Source organism: Petromyzon marinus, chromosome 43, assembly GCF_048934315.1.
Source record: "Petromyzon marinus isolate PM22_M1 ecotype Great Lakes invasive population chromosome 43, UKy_Petmar_22M1.pri1.0, whole genome shotgun sequence".
Lineage (NCBI taxonomy): Eukaryota > Metazoa > Chordata > Hyperoartia > Petromyzontiformes > Petromyzontidae > Petromyzon > Petromyzon marinus.
In genome coordinates this window covers 17,537,901-17,552,978 of record NC_133709.1, presented here as the reverse complement: position 1 = coordinate 17,552,978, position 15,078 = coordinate 17,537,901, and the positions used below count along the sequence as shown (strand labels likewise).

The following is a 15,078-nucleotide window of genomic DNA, read 5'->3' as shown; positions in this document are numbered from 1 at the left end:
ACAGTAGGGGGCACAGGTGGTGCATCAGCCAGTCGTCTCAGTCAGTCGACCTGTCGCATCTGGGTCTGCCCTGTCACCTGCCAGCGGGTGTTCGACACTTCACGTGGCCTCAAGGTGGACATATCCTGCCACAAGCGTTGTGGTGACGTCACCGCCACTTAGTGCCGAATGGCGGTTGTTTTTCTTGTATGGTATTGTGTGATATTTTTTACACTTTTCATTATTTTTATATCTACGTGACTTTACCGAAAGACACAATGAATGTACATTAATAAAGTTTGCGTGCAGACAACTAATTTTTTATTCCTTGCTTCTTTCGCTCAACTTATGTACACAGAAACCTGGTATTTTAATAATCACCTTGCAAATATTCACATATTTTCGTTTGTGTGCTCACAACTAATAATGTATTAATAACTTGCTCTGCGTTGATATATTTGTTATTGTGTCAAATCACGTTGATAGAAACCTATTTCTTTAATAATCACCTGCCAAATATTACAATCATAATGTTGATGTGCGGACAATTAATATTACTGTTCCTTGCTTCTTCTGTTAAACTCAAGTACATTGAAAGTGTGTAAGTCGATGTGTGTGTCTGTCTTTTTCGCCCGGGCAACACCGGGTACTTACCGCTAGTTACTAATAAACCCCAATGATCCAATCGAAATTAGGGATTTCGATCGGATCATTGGGGGGGCACGTGGTAGCAGCACCACTGCCACACTCTACTATAGCTGGCACCAAACTGTGCCACATGCCCCTACCACATGGCCTTTTACCATGGATTCTGATTGGAATCGATTAAATGGGAAAGGGTTAATGAGTGTTTACCTGTGAGTGGAAACTGGAGCATCCGGAGAGATCCCCCAATGCGAGGGAGAAACACTATCCCATACAGATGTAACAGGTGGAGTCCTCAACTTTGATGTGCGGCCTCCTAGCAAGCCTGGGTAGGAATATAATTAAGGTTATTTTGGGTTAGATCGCATAAATATAAATGTATTGTTAACTCGCCACCACCCAACGCAGCTGATTAGTAACTTCTCTTCTCAGCCGTTGTGGACGCAAGCCCCCCAGGGCGTGCGGACACACGGGGCTATTGGTGCCTCTGCACCACGGGTCGCTTCAGGCGGCAACACCGACCTCGCCCGACCCGGCCTCCGCGGAGACTGACGTGGACTCGCCGTCGCTGCTGGGCCGCAAGCTGCCAAGCCACGAGCTGCCTGCACCACCGGGGCCTTCCACCGTCGCTTCGACCGAGGATGCGCAAGACGTGGGGACCACGCCACCCGACGCAGTCCCCGGCGTGATGCGAGACTTCGCCGATTGGAAGATCCCAGCTGCAGAGGCGGTGTGGTGGCGGAGGGGGCAGCGGCGGGCAACGAGCGACGAACAGGGAGAGCCGAGGCGGCGAGCCTCGGGGAGCCCAGTGGCAACTGGGACCTCCCCCTCGCTGGAAGTGCGAGGGGCCGCGTCCGTGCTCACCTCCTTGGGTACGGGACGTCTGCTCGAGCGCCATGGGTGGGGGAGTAGGGGGTTTAGTTATTAATGCTTTGCGGTGGAACGCAACAGTGGAGAGATGTTAACTACCTCGCCTGGTATACAGGAGGTCGTGGGTCCGATCCCGACTCTGACACCTGCTGTATATTTGGAGTTTGCGGTGTCTCTCGCATCATCATGGTGGCTAGGAGATGTTAACTACCTCGCCTGGTATGCAGGATGTTGTGGGGTTTGATCCCGACCTTGACGCCTGCTGTATATTTGGAGTTTGCAATGTCTCTCTCTCCCCGTGGTCGTGTGGATTTTTCTCCGGATCCTCCAGGTTATCCGTCCACATTTACAATCAAAATCACGCGGTTTTAGAATTTGGCTGCTATAAATTTCCACGCGATAAGCCACTTCATTGAGCTATCATCTGTGGCCAGGTCGCTTCTGAAACCAAGCGATATTGCTCATTGGGCCTTACCCTGGTAAAATAAATATAGTAGTTAATAACTTCGCTACTAAGGTTGAAAGTATTCATGCATTTGATCTATCCATCTGCGGAGGGGAGGTGGAGGGAGTCACTATAAATGTTTAAGATGACCCAATATTAATTCAACTTTAGCTAAAAGTTGTGTTGCCATTTTGGTCTTGCCATATTGTGTGGCCTGTGTTGCATGTGGCCTGTGCGTGGTCTCTGTATGGCATGTTTAGTGTAACCCCCACCCCCTCCCCCTGTATTTGACATCCGTGCCTCCCACCCCCTCCCCCTGTATTTGACATCCGTGCTTCGCTCTGTATGTGGCTCGCTTGTGCCAGGCGCCGCAACTGCTACTCCGGCGGCAGATACCGATGGGGCCGAAATGATGCCGTGGCACATTGACCCCTACGCTTGCCTCTCCCAGCATGAGGAGGACAGCCCGACGGCACAGGTAGACGCAGCGCGAGGTCTCCCGTGAACGCACTTGACAATTTTATGGACGCTGCTAAATTGACGCAACGGAACTTCCGCGTGGACGAAACTTCGCTGCAGTCACACTCGCGCCATGAGATCGTCGGGCGAGAAGCCACCCGGTAGGCTGCGTCACCAAACCGCCTTCACGTCGCCTTTCCAGTCATTCCTGGAAAGGTGAATTATTTTTATTTCGAATTAATTATTTGATCGTTGTAATATTTACGTTCTTTCCATTTTTTTTACTATGAAAAGTGATTTAGTTTTTTTGTATTGTTGTAACCTCCCCTTGTCTCCACCGCCCGCCCACCCGCCTCTGTCCACCTACCGGTACATGGTAAATGGGTTACGGCACGGTCGATCGACGACAGGTCGTGCGTGGTGTGGTAAAGTGTGGGTACCTCATTAAGTGATTTGCTTACCTTTCCTATACTTTTCACTCCTATCGTGTGTAGGTCTGTTTGTTGCCATAACGCTCATTGGATTCCTCCTGCATTATCAATACATATTCTGACTGATACAAGTGTATATATTTGCATCTTTTTAGGTTAGGAGTAGAGTTGCAATGACTGTCCGAAACACATTCCTAACTTTTAGTACCAAATTAATGGGGAAAGCCATTCCGATTCACAAACTCTCCTTTTTCATCGTAATGTTTTTTCATGGACACATCCCTTTTTGTGAATCGAAGGACACCTGAATATTGCACTTTTCGATCTTCAAGGCTCAAAGAAGCCCCCGTTTTGGCGGAAGTGCATCAGGTGTGAGAGATGGAGACAGCGACAACGACGACAATCGTGGCCCGGAGGACCTGAGCGTGGACTGCACCTTTGTGAACGAGAGCGTGCTGCTGAGGCACGGCGGTGCAATAGGGCGGTACAACGACGACGGCAGCGGCGCAATCGTGACGCCCCCCCAAGCGGACAGGCGCCCTGTCCAACAGGCAGCTTGCTGGACACCTACAACGCCGAGCAGCGGCCGCGAGGGCCCCGCAGCCGGTATGCTAGCCTCATCCGCTGTAGAGCCCTTCCTTTGCCAGTCCACTGCTGGATAACCGCCACCCCGTGCCATCGCGGTCACGGTAGCTGTTTGACCAACCACACCACGCTGGTCAATATTTTGGGTCAGCGTTGGTGAAGGGCCCAGGACCGATGTTTAGACACAGCCGGGAATTGAACTCGGGTCGCTGAGTTCAGAGGGCAGCGCGATAACCACCTTGTTTGTACGACAGCAGAGTGAGCAGTTGGGCACAGCTCCGTGTATGTTGACTGCGTGGACAAACATCCGAGGGGCAAAGTGTGATTGTTATTATTGTTTTATCTGTCGTGCAGGCAGAGAGACCACGTCCATTTGCAATGACAGCCTGGACGACCTCTTTGACAGAACCTGTGATGGAGAGGAGTACGTGTCCTTCTGCCTGGATGACAAGTTGACCGTCGCTCACCCATGCAGCAATGACCAGAAGATCATCGCTGACCCACGAAGCTCTGACCAGGAGAGCATCGCTCATCCACGCAGCTATGACCAGCCCACCAACGCTCACCCACGCATTAATGACCAGCTCACCATTGCTCACCCATGCAGTAATGACCAGCCGACCGTCGCTCACCCACGCAGTAATGACCAGCTGACCATCGCTCACCCATGCAGTAATGATCAGCTAACCATCGCTCACCCACGCAGCAATGACCAGCCCACCATCGCTCACCCATGCAGTAATGACCAGCCGACCGTCGCTAACCCACGCAGTAATGACCATCTGACCATCGCTCACCCACGCAGTAATGACCATCTGACCATCGCTCACCCACGCAGCAGTGACCAGCCCACTATCGCTCACCCACGCAGTAATGACCAGCTGACCATCGCTCACCCACGCAGCAATGACAAGTCCACCATCGAACACCCACGCAGTGATGACCAGCCGACCATCGCTCACCCACGCTGCAATGACCAGCCCACCATCGCTCACCCACGCAGTAATGACCAGCCCACCATCGCTCACCCACGCAGTAATGACCAGCTGACCATCGCTCACCCACGCTGCAATGACCAGCTGACCAGCGCTCACCCATGCAGAAATGAACAGCCAACCAGCGCTCACCCACGCAGTAATGACCAGCCAACCACCGGTCACCCACGCTGCAATGATCAGCCCACCATCACTCACCTACGCAGCAATGACCAGCTGACCATCACTAACCCACGCAGCAATGACCAGCCCACCATCGCTCATCCACAAAGTAATGACCAGCTGACCATTGCTCACCCACGCAGTAATGACCAGCCCACCATCGCTAATGACCAGCCCACCATCGCTCACCCACGCTACCCCAACCAGTCGACCAACACTCAAGCATGCAGCGGCAATCAGCCAGTTACAACTGCTGCCGCTCACAGCACCAAACGACCAATCTCCACGGCTGCGCACAGCCCGGATCGGCTAGACACCACGTGTTCCAAAGCGCCAACACAGAAGAGCTGTGGGCACGAGTTGGGCGCAGGTGGCAGGTGAGCTGCTGTGATTGTGTCTGGCACGAGACTACACACAAGTCATTGCCTGTCTAACATTACATGTCATGCCGAGCTGCTGGGTATAGCACACGTGGTGCTGGTGTCGATATGGGTCATGCTGGTTGTCGTGTCGGTGATGATGGAGGTAATTGCGTTGGTGGTTGTGTTGGTGGCGGAACTGGTTGTTTTAGTGTTGGTGGTGATGGTGTTAATGATGATTGTGTTAGGGATGTTGATGGAGGTGGTCTTGGCGGGGATGATTGGGGGGGAGTGGTGTTGGTGATGGTATTGATGGAGGTGGTCATGATGTAATGATGACCTGATCTGACCTAGCCTGGCACAAGCGCCATGGTGATGTCACTGCCACTTAGTGGCAAATGGCGGTTGATGTAATGGTGGTGGTGTTGATAGCTGTGGTGGTGATAAGGATGTGGTGGTGTTGATGGTGGTTCAAACTGCAGGAATTACTCTTTGATGGTGGTTGTGGTAGTGTAGCTGTTAGCGCCCGGTGCTACGAACTCTGCAACCCGATATTGGATTCCCGCTCACGGCCAACACCAGTGACGATTATCTGAACCGATCCTCGGACTCCCCTAGGTCGACTCAGCCTCAAATAAGTACCTGGTGCGGTGTATAAACATCGCAACTGGGGAGACAAAGGCGGCCGGGCGTAGTGTTGGCCACCCCCACCTTTTGTGCCGTACCAGCCTTCACAGGTGCTGCTCGCTAACAGTACTTGCCTCAAAATCCTGTGAAAGGCTATACGGGGGGGATCTTTATCTTTGGTGGTGGTTGTGGTTGTACAGACTTGGCGCGGAGCAGCCCAGGTTTGCGTATGTGGACGTGGTGCGGAATAAAGACGAGCGGAGGAAGCTGCAGGGCTTCTCCTGCAAGCAGTGCGAGAACGTGAGTCTACTCTTTGCCGCTAAGTGCACCACAGTAACAACAGCAACAACTATGAGAATAATAATTACGTTTTCAGTTGAATATCGGCCAAATTGGTCAAAGCGTTACCCGAAACTCGGGAGACGTTAACCAGCGCTAAAAGTAATTCTCTACAAACATGCAAATGTGCTTTTTGTACCCTGACAGCAAAAACAATAGTTTTATTTGCTCAGGAAAGTCTGAAGACTGATGAATAACGCAGCCCAGGTCAGGTTGGAAACTGGAATGCATTATCTCCGAACCGTCCCAAGTGTCCCATCACTAAGGGGGGACTCGTCCATTTGAATATAGGCCAAATTGGTCAAAGCATTAACAGAAACTCAGGAGACGCGAACCAGTGCTAAAAGTAACTCTACAAACATGAAAGTATGCTTTTTAACCTGACAGCCAAAACAATAGTTGATCTTAGAACTGCCGTATGGAGGCTTGCTCACTTTAGTATTGGCCTAGGAGTATTTATTTGTTACCATACATCACCACGCTGGTCAATGCAGGTCGGTTCCTACATCGCTTTCTCGCCCCATGCCGTGGAATTCCCTCCCTGGTCACGTAGTTGACCGACTGACTGTCCAAACGTTTAGAGCAGAACTTGTGGCACACCTGTGTGGCTTGGCATTTACAAATGAAAACAAAATGAATGTGATAAAAGATGTGGTTATGTAGACTATATAACCTATTCGCTATTTTAATTGCAGGGTTTTAAAGTTCTAATCACGAAAAATAATCAATAAATGTATAGGGGCCTTCGTTATTATTTGAACACCACTGGAGCTATGCACTTTTAAATCTACGCTGAAAACTAATTTCATTAGAACTGCTTTTTTGCGTTTAGTTTGTTGTCCTTCCCCCACACCTCCGCTTAGCACGGTTGGCTACGTAACAGTGCGAAAGAAGTTCAACATACATACTTTGAAGTAAAAAAAGTTTCAACAATTCAATGATGCAATTCTGCAGAAACACCGCATATGTAACTACTCTCCTGTTAATTTGTTAGTGTTTACATTATTATACAATTCATTACTCGTTAATCTTTCGTCAACGTTTGCTAAGATGCAGTACCGGAGCAAACGACCACGAGACGGCAAGGGCACTAGCTTGGTGGTAAAAGTCATCACCACTCACCCCCGCCCTCCCTCCCCCACCTCCACCGCTTTACAAAACAACAGCAGCAGCGTGACACACAGCACAAATATCAACACAAAGCATTTAACCGCCTACGACTGCATTAATGTTTGTTAGCGTTTGAACTTTGTTGTTCTGAATCTGCTATGCCGGTCATCGAGTGAATTCTTCCACCACCCTCGTATTATACTATTGGGGTGGGGGGGATAGTGCTGCCTCCATACTGTGTGGACCATAGGTTTCTGAAGTTGCTCTGTGATAGACGCTTCAGCTGGCCGTATAACGCTCTGGCTCTCTATGGGCACAGATAACTGGTGTAACGCTGTGGCACTATGGGCACAGATAACTGATATAACGCTCTGAATCTTAGCCTTTAAAGGCAAATCTCAGGCGGTGTAGACTCTGACCTGAAATTAATCTCGCTGCTGAGCTGGCTGAATACTCGCAAAAGAAATAAATTAAACAGGCGGTATGCCTCCTTAACATATTTGTCCCTCCACATGAGATATTAAGTATTGTTTTGCTACACAATTCGTCTGCTTTAACGGACCTTCTTGGGAGTGCATAAATGCTCCTGCATTTATGCATGGTTCAATACAGGCAAACTATAGACCATTTCCAACATTCAGTGTCTCATCTGAAGAGGAGTCAGTCTTGCTTGGGGTGGCCACGGTGGGGAGATGTTAATTCTCGCCCGGTATACAGGAGGTCGTGGCTTTGATCCCAACCCTGACTCCTGCTGTATATTTGGAGTCCGCATATCTCTCTCCCCGTGGTCGTGTGGATTTTTCTTCAGGCCCTCTGATTTTCCCCTCCACATTTAGAATCAACATCACGCGTTTAGAATATTTGGCTGGTATGAATGTCCACATGATGATGATGATTTTAAGCTTTCGTGACTGCAGAAATCCATACTCTTTGGTTCTTTCGGTAAAGTCACATAGGTAGAAAAATAAAAACAAAATAAAAATAATATATCATGATGTGCTGGACCGGTTCAGCAGTTCCACTGCTGGATTATTTTTTCTGCCCGAGGACAACCGCTTGTGTTGCGATCGAAACGTTGTGATATATTATTTTTAATCTTGTTTTATTTTTCTACCTATGTGACTTTATAAGCCACTTCGTTGAGCTATCATTTGTTATAGCCAGTTTGATTCTAACCAAAAAGAGCTATAGAGCTCAGTGGGCCTTAATTGGTAAAATACAAAGAACCAAAGAAGATGAATCCTTGCAGTCACGAAAGCTTTAAATCGAAATAAAATACAAATAGTTTAGTTTTAGAATTTTCATATTTCTTCATGCTGCTCATCTTGAGCCATGCCTTCATCTTTATTCGTCTTGGGATCTCCCGTCCCACCCTTTCCTGGTCATCTTTATCTCACTGTGATAAGCCACTACATTGAGGTAAGGCCCACTGAGCTATGTTAAAATAAAAATAGTTTTTTTTTTTTAATATATAGATTGAACTATCAGTTAATGAGCAACAGGGCAGCAGTGTTGGAAGGCAGTCACGGGACAACCTCGTCTCAAGGGAGGTGGAGGAACGCTGTAAAGCTTTATTGCAGACAGGGTGGTGGTGGCGGCTTCTTGCCGACCGTTGCAATGGGCGTCTCGGCCGCCCGCTGCGGTGTTTCGGGTGATGTACCGCGCCGTCCGATTTCTATTTTCGCACACTATTGGTTCCTGAATACGGCGTCGGAGTGTCATACGGCGGCACCCAAGTACGGCGTTGGAGTGTCATGCGGCATGACCGAGGTACGGCATCGGAGTGTCGTGCAGCACGACTCAAGTACGGCGTTACCCGGGTACGGCGTCGGAGTGTCGTGTACGGCGTCTCCTGAGTATGGCATCGGGAGTGTCGTGTGGCGCGACCCGAGTACGGCGTCTAAGTGTCATGCGGGATGACCTGAGTACGGCGTCGGAGTGTCGTGCGGCGTAGAGACAGACCGAAATTTGGTTTCGGTTTCACGCCGAATGTTGGCAAATGGCCTCTTTCGGCATACTTTCGGTTTCGGCCGAAAGTCAATTTTTTACTTTCGGTTTACTTTCGGTTTCGGCGGAAACCAGAAATTCAGTTTCGGTCGGCCTCTAGTGCGGACCCGAGTACGGCGTCGGAGTGTCGTGCGGCGGGACCCGAGTACGGCGTCACCCGAGTACGGCGTCGGAGTGTCGTGTGGCAACCAGAGTGCCATGGCCTTTAGTAACCCCATTCATACGGCCGGCACTCCCACACACTATCCTGTAGGGCTGGCACCTCACGGCAAGCGTGATGCCATCCAGCGCTATCAATCAGCGCTCACCAAGCCCCTCTAGGGCCGTTACTACACCCACACCATAGTGGTATCTACGATGTCGTTACACCGCACGCCGTGCCTCTCTAGGGCCGGCAATACACAGTGACATCCCGCGATGTCATTACACTAATACTTAAAAAGTGTTTCTTAGCTTGTGCTGCTGCAGTGGCTGTGCAGTCTCTGGCTTTTCTAGATGTACGCGAATTTCCTCAGCATGTGCCTCTGCAGCAGTAACTGTTGCAGTCTCTGGCTTGTCTTGATGCACGCTGCTCTGGAGTTTCCTCAGCCCGTGCGACTAAGGTGCATTCGTTGTGTGTTTGCTGTTGAGACAGCCACTGCTCCTCCACTGTTTGTTTCGCGCGCCACAGCGGCCGCCACTTTGTGTTTATTTTCGTGTCTTGGAGACACTTCATTTTTTGTTGCCATTTTTTTTCGTAAACAAAATTGCGAAGTTTTTAACTAAAAGAACCTCCAGTCGCTAAGCAAGCATGTTTTTGGGTTGTGCATGTGTAGCGCTGTAAATGGGCTGTGTACACTTACCTGCAGGGTCAGACACGGTCCAGCAGGGGCAGTCGCTATATTCCCAGCCCCAAAGCAGGAGGGGGCTGCGGGGTGTTCTAGGATCCCCTGGGACCCCTCCCAATAGGAGGGGTCTCTCTTGAAGGTAGGCGGAGCCAGGGGCTGACACACCGGGCCGGTGCATAAAAGCCGGACCTCTGGAAGGGTCCGGGGCCAGTCCATGACAGAAGCTAGAAGACCAGCTAGATATTACCCTGGGACCCCTAGCCCTGCTGCCCTTGTAAGGGCTGGGACTCTGTGGGCCAGTGATGAGACCCTAGGAACCTCTGGCCTGATGTCCTTGTAAGGGCCGGGTCCGAGTGGGCCAGTGGTCGGAACCCGCACCTTGGCTGGGTCGGGTCAGTGCAGCCACCCCTAGGGCACCTGTAGCCGGAGGACCCAGAGTCCGTAGCCCCGTGATAGGGCACACTAGCCCAGAGGCAATATCTCCCCAGGCGGTAGTCAGAAAGGGCCGTTGCCCTTGTGTGAGACTGAGGCTATACTGTAGTGTTTATTGGAATAAAGTGTTGCCTCCGAAGATTCGTCTCCACCTTCCATAAAACCCACTACACATGTGCTGATGTGTGCTTTGACGAGGCTCTAATTTATCATTACGACCAGCATACATTCTACAAAGTTAGGTTTTCCTAGTTTACATTGCTCTAAGGGCAAAACATTACAAACGTTCATCTGAGGGCTTAGTTTATTGTATTTGTCTACTTAGTTAAAATTGAAACCCAATAGTTTGTCCGTTAAAAGCGGTACAAGGAAGGGAGACACACAGACAACAAGTTACTTTTATATTTTAGATTATAATAACAATACTACAATTGTCATACTGTCGTCAAAGTTCTCGGGGATTTAGTATCTATGGGGAGCCTTCTTAGCTGGCATCAAAATGACGAAAGAAGAATCGGCTTCGCTTTCCGGCCGTGATGGACGTCTCGATCTTGTGGGCGCTTGTGTAAAGTTGGTTGTCCCGTGGAGAAACTGATCCTGTACACAGTAACGTGTTGGGGAATCGGAGACCGTCCCCATGGGTTCACAGCGGCCGTGTCCCCGGTGGCCAGAGAGAATTTGTGAAGAATCGGGGTATTGTCCCCCCCGGTATAAAATTTCCTGACCTCTAACAGCACTTGCCCCCAACAGTCTGTTAAGGCTATACCATTGATGGGGGGGGGGTCTTTGTGCACGCGTGCGGTGGCAGTTCTACTCGCACCTCCCCGAGGCGGAGCGAGTGCTCCAGATGACCGAGTGCTCACGCCACCGGGGGCGCTTCCAGCCGCCCAACACGCCGGAGAACTTCTGGGAGGTCGGCTTCCCATCCACACAGATGTGCCAGGAGAGAGGTGCGTGTGTGCATGCGTGTGTGTGTGTGTATATGCCTAAACAGCTTTTGTTCGGCCGGATCGAGGGGGCTAAACGGGCGCGGAACGGGCTAGAGAAGAGATGGAGTGATGTGGTACAGGAGGACGTGGAGCTGAGTGGACTTGCCGATGACTGGTACCAGCGGTATCAAGATCGGCCTCTGTGGAGGAGGCTCGTGAAGGACGCTACTGGGTAGTTGGAGGCAGTCGCCCTCCAACAACAACGGAGGGCGGAGGAGCAACGCTCACAACAACGAGCGGAGCGCCGGGTGGCTAAAGCACAGCAAGTTGGCACAGTAGGGGGCACAGGTGGTGCATCAGCCAGTCATCTCAATCAGTCGACCCGTGGCACCTGGGTCTGCCCCGTGACCTCCTGCCAGTGGCCGTTCGACACTTTACATGGCCTTAAAGTACACTTAGCCTGGCACAAGCGCCGGGGTAACATCACCGCCACTTATTGGCGAATGGTGGTTGTTGTTGTTGCCCTAAGGCAACTCACCTCTGTAGATGAGCTGCTTTAGGGCTCCCTCTAGTGGAGCCGCTTTTTCCAACAGTGGCGTCGGCGAGCAATTGCAGGGCTGCGCCTCTACCTTAATCACTGAACAAATGTTACGGCGCTTTCTTGTTCCGCATACGTTGTTAATACTGCACAGCACTGTCGTAGAGAAACCCCCAAATGCGACCGCATCTCAAGACACTTAGGCAGTGGAGATATTAATTTTAGAGGCGGTCAGAAGGTCTCTGTGCGAGTGTCTCTAGACGGCCAGGCGTGGTGCTGGCCACCCACCCCCTTGTGTGCCACAGTGCTGGCCTTCATAGGGTACTGCTCACCAACAGCACTTGCCCCAACAGTCTGTTGAGGGTACCCAACCCCTTCATTGGGATCGAACCGGCAACTCCCTGGATGGAAACTCCCAGCGATCTGCTGAACCGTTACATCACTGCCAGGGCAGCAGGGCGCCAACGCAATGGGTGGCGCATTGTGTCGCACCTCCCACCCTAGCTTTGTGGGCAATATCCTAATGAAGCAGGGTGGTGGGCATGGTGTGTGTGTGTGTGCGCATGATGTGTAATGTGTGTGATGTGTGTGTGATGTGTGTGGTGTGTGTGTGGGGCCCGCGTGCCAGGCTATTTAAAGGAGGAAGACGAACCGGCCAATCGCGTGCGTCGCAAGCGGCCGTACAGGGCCACCTTCTCGCCTGCACGAAAGCAAGAAACGCACGAATGGCACACGATTGCACGATGCACAGTACACGATACGCGGTGACACGATGCAAAATACACGATACACGGTGATCCGATACGTGGTGACACGATGCATAGTACAGGATATGCGGTGACACGATGCACAGTACACGATACACTGTGACACGATGCACGGTGACATGGTGCACAGTACACGATGCACAGGACATGATGAACAATCCACGACATGCCACGATGCACAGTACACGATACGTGGTGACACGATGCACAATACAAGATGCACAGGACACTATACACAATGCAAATACAAGATACACAATGTACAGTACAAGATGCACCATGACACGATGCAGTGGAATGCTACACAGTACACGATGCACAGTACACAATGCACAGTAGACGATGCACAGTACACAATGCACAGTACACGATGCACAGTACACGATGCACAGTACACGATGCACAGTAGACAATGCACAGTACACGATGCACAGTACATGATACAATGCACACTTGCAGCAGCACGCTACATGAGACATACGGTACACAAAGGGACAGCTCTGACCTCAGGGCCGTACGGCCACTTTGACCCCCTCCGGATTCTATTTGTCTTTCTTTTGTTGACCTTTTGCACCATACTTAGCTAACCGTGCCAGTTGGGAGGTGTGGGGGGGATGGACAACAAACTAAACACAACAAAAATGGTTTTCCATATTTTATCGTAACCGTTATTTTTCATAATAGAGATTTTTGGGTTAGATCACGTATATATAAAAGTCGTTAAATCCGCCGCCACCACCCGACACAGCCAATTAATTAAGGTTTACCACATAAATAAAACGTGGCCAATGCGTTACTAGTACAGCACTAACCGGTTGTGTGTTGGAGATTAAACCCACAACAACATTTACAATTCAATTACCGTGATGTTCCGCCAGTAATTACAACAACTAGCATCAACAGGCGAACAGCACAGAGTTGTGGAGAAATCCTGCTGTTTCGGTCTTAAATAGACAGGGGATTAATGTGATGTCGTCACCTGTGAGCCAATCAGGTGCATGGCCAGAGGAGGGGTGCGTTAATGTGTGCATTCCATTCGGACTCGGGAAAGGGTTGAGACACATCGCACCATCGCCCCCCTACTGCAAAACTGCTGCAGACTGCATAGCAACGTGGAAACGAATTTCTACTAAAAAAATGTTTTACTTTACCAGGTAAGGCCCCACTGAGCTACATATCTCTCTTTCACAAGTGACCTGGCTATCACAAATGAGAGCTCAATGAGGTGGCTTATTATGTGAACATTTATAGCAGCCATTTACTGTAAGTGCATGATGTTGATTCTAAATGTAGAGGGAAAAACCGGAGGACCCAGAGAAAAATCCATGCGACCACGGGGAGAGAGAGACATACAAATTCCAAATATACAGAAGCAGGCATCAGGGTCAGGATAGAACCCACGACCTATTGTACACTAGGCGAGGGAGTTAACATCCCGTCACCAGTGGCGACTTCACGATAGCCTTGCACACTCGCGAGCTGCTCTGATTCTGCCTGCAGGTGATCTGCTGGCGGACGGGGGACAGGCCCAACTATCGGCGTCGCTCCGGGACAGAGTCTCCCTCCGCCCTCACTCTGAAAAGCCGAGCAGAGCCCTGGGCTGCAATGCCACGGTCCACACATCCCTGGCGAGCCACACATTCTTGGCGAGCCACGCAATAGAAAAATCGCGTGCGGGCGGGTCACGTGATGGTGTTGTGATGTCATCACCTGGCGCTGTGACGTTGTGCTTGATGTCATCACCTGGCGTCGTGATGTCACGTCGCACGCGTGTGCATGCACACGCAACCCGCTAATCACATCCTCGCCTTTAGGTTTCTTCTCGTCTTGTTCTCTCATCACTTTCCTCTTCTCTCTGCAGCGCTGTCATCCCCTATCTCTTGGCGAGATTTTAACTACCTCGCTTGGTATCCAGGAGGTCGTGGGTTCGATCCCGACCCTGACGCCTGCTGTATATATTTGAAGTTTGCGTGTCTCTCTCTCTTGTTGTGGTCGCGTGGATTTTTCTCTGGGTCCTCCGGATTTTCCCTCCACGTTTCGAAACACGCGTTTCAAGTATTTGCTATAAATTTCCACATGATGATAAGCCACTTGGTCGAGCTATCATTTGTGATGGCCAGGTCGCTTATGAAAAATAACTTGCACAACTCAGTGTACGCCTTAACTGTATAAATAAAAAAACTTGTTTAATAGCTTTTAGTTTATGTACATAGGTTGCATTTCTTTCACGCCACCCAATATGAAAAAATAAGAGAAGGTTTTACCCTTTCTGACAATAAAACCAGTGTTAAGATGTTAAAAGACAATGCATTTATCAAAGCATGGTTTGTTTGCATGTTCACCACTAGTACGTGTGGTTAATGCAGACGATTCCTTGCAAAATGTTTTTATTTGGTGTTTGACCATTTTAACACCTGTTTTATTGCCAGAAAGGGTAAAACCTATTCTTATTTTTTTCATATCCACTTCATCTCGCCCAATCGGTGTGTGTGGTCTGCTAGCTCGGTGAGCCGTACTGTTTGGCGCGCTGCAGCCACTGAGATTGTCCGCCAGTTGAAGAACCCTGATCCGC

The 15,078-nt window shown here is 50.2% G+C and overlaps 1 protein-coding gene across 2 annotated transcripts in view; it reads left to right on the top strand.

The window, feature by feature from the left end:
- LOC116957810 (uncharacterized) overlaps nt 1–14,705 on the top strand; it is a 39,974-nt gene extending 25,269 nt beyond the window's left edge. For both annotated transcript variants that reach the window (XM_032980197.2, XM_032980196.2), the window contains exons 8-15: nt 1,057–1,496; nt 2,305–2,417; nt 3,162–3,435; nt 3,769–4,948; nt 5,758–5,857; nt 11,081–11,222; nt 12,368–12,449; nt 14,007–14,705. In XM_032980197.2, coding sequence (XP_032836088.1) covers nt 1,057–1,496; nt 2,305–2,417; nt 3,162–3,435; nt 3,769–4,948; nt 5,758–5,857; nt 11,081–11,222; nt 12,368–12,449; nt 14,007–14,010 — 2,335 coding nt within the window. In that variant the 3' untranslated portion in view covers nt 14,011–14,705. The remainder of the gene's footprint in view (nt 1–1,056; nt 1,497–2,304; nt 2,418–3,161; nt 3,436–3,768; nt 4,949–5,757; nt 5,858–11,080; nt 11,223–12,367; nt 12,450–14,006) is intronic.
- Nucleotides 14,706–15,078: the final 373 nt, after the last annotated feature.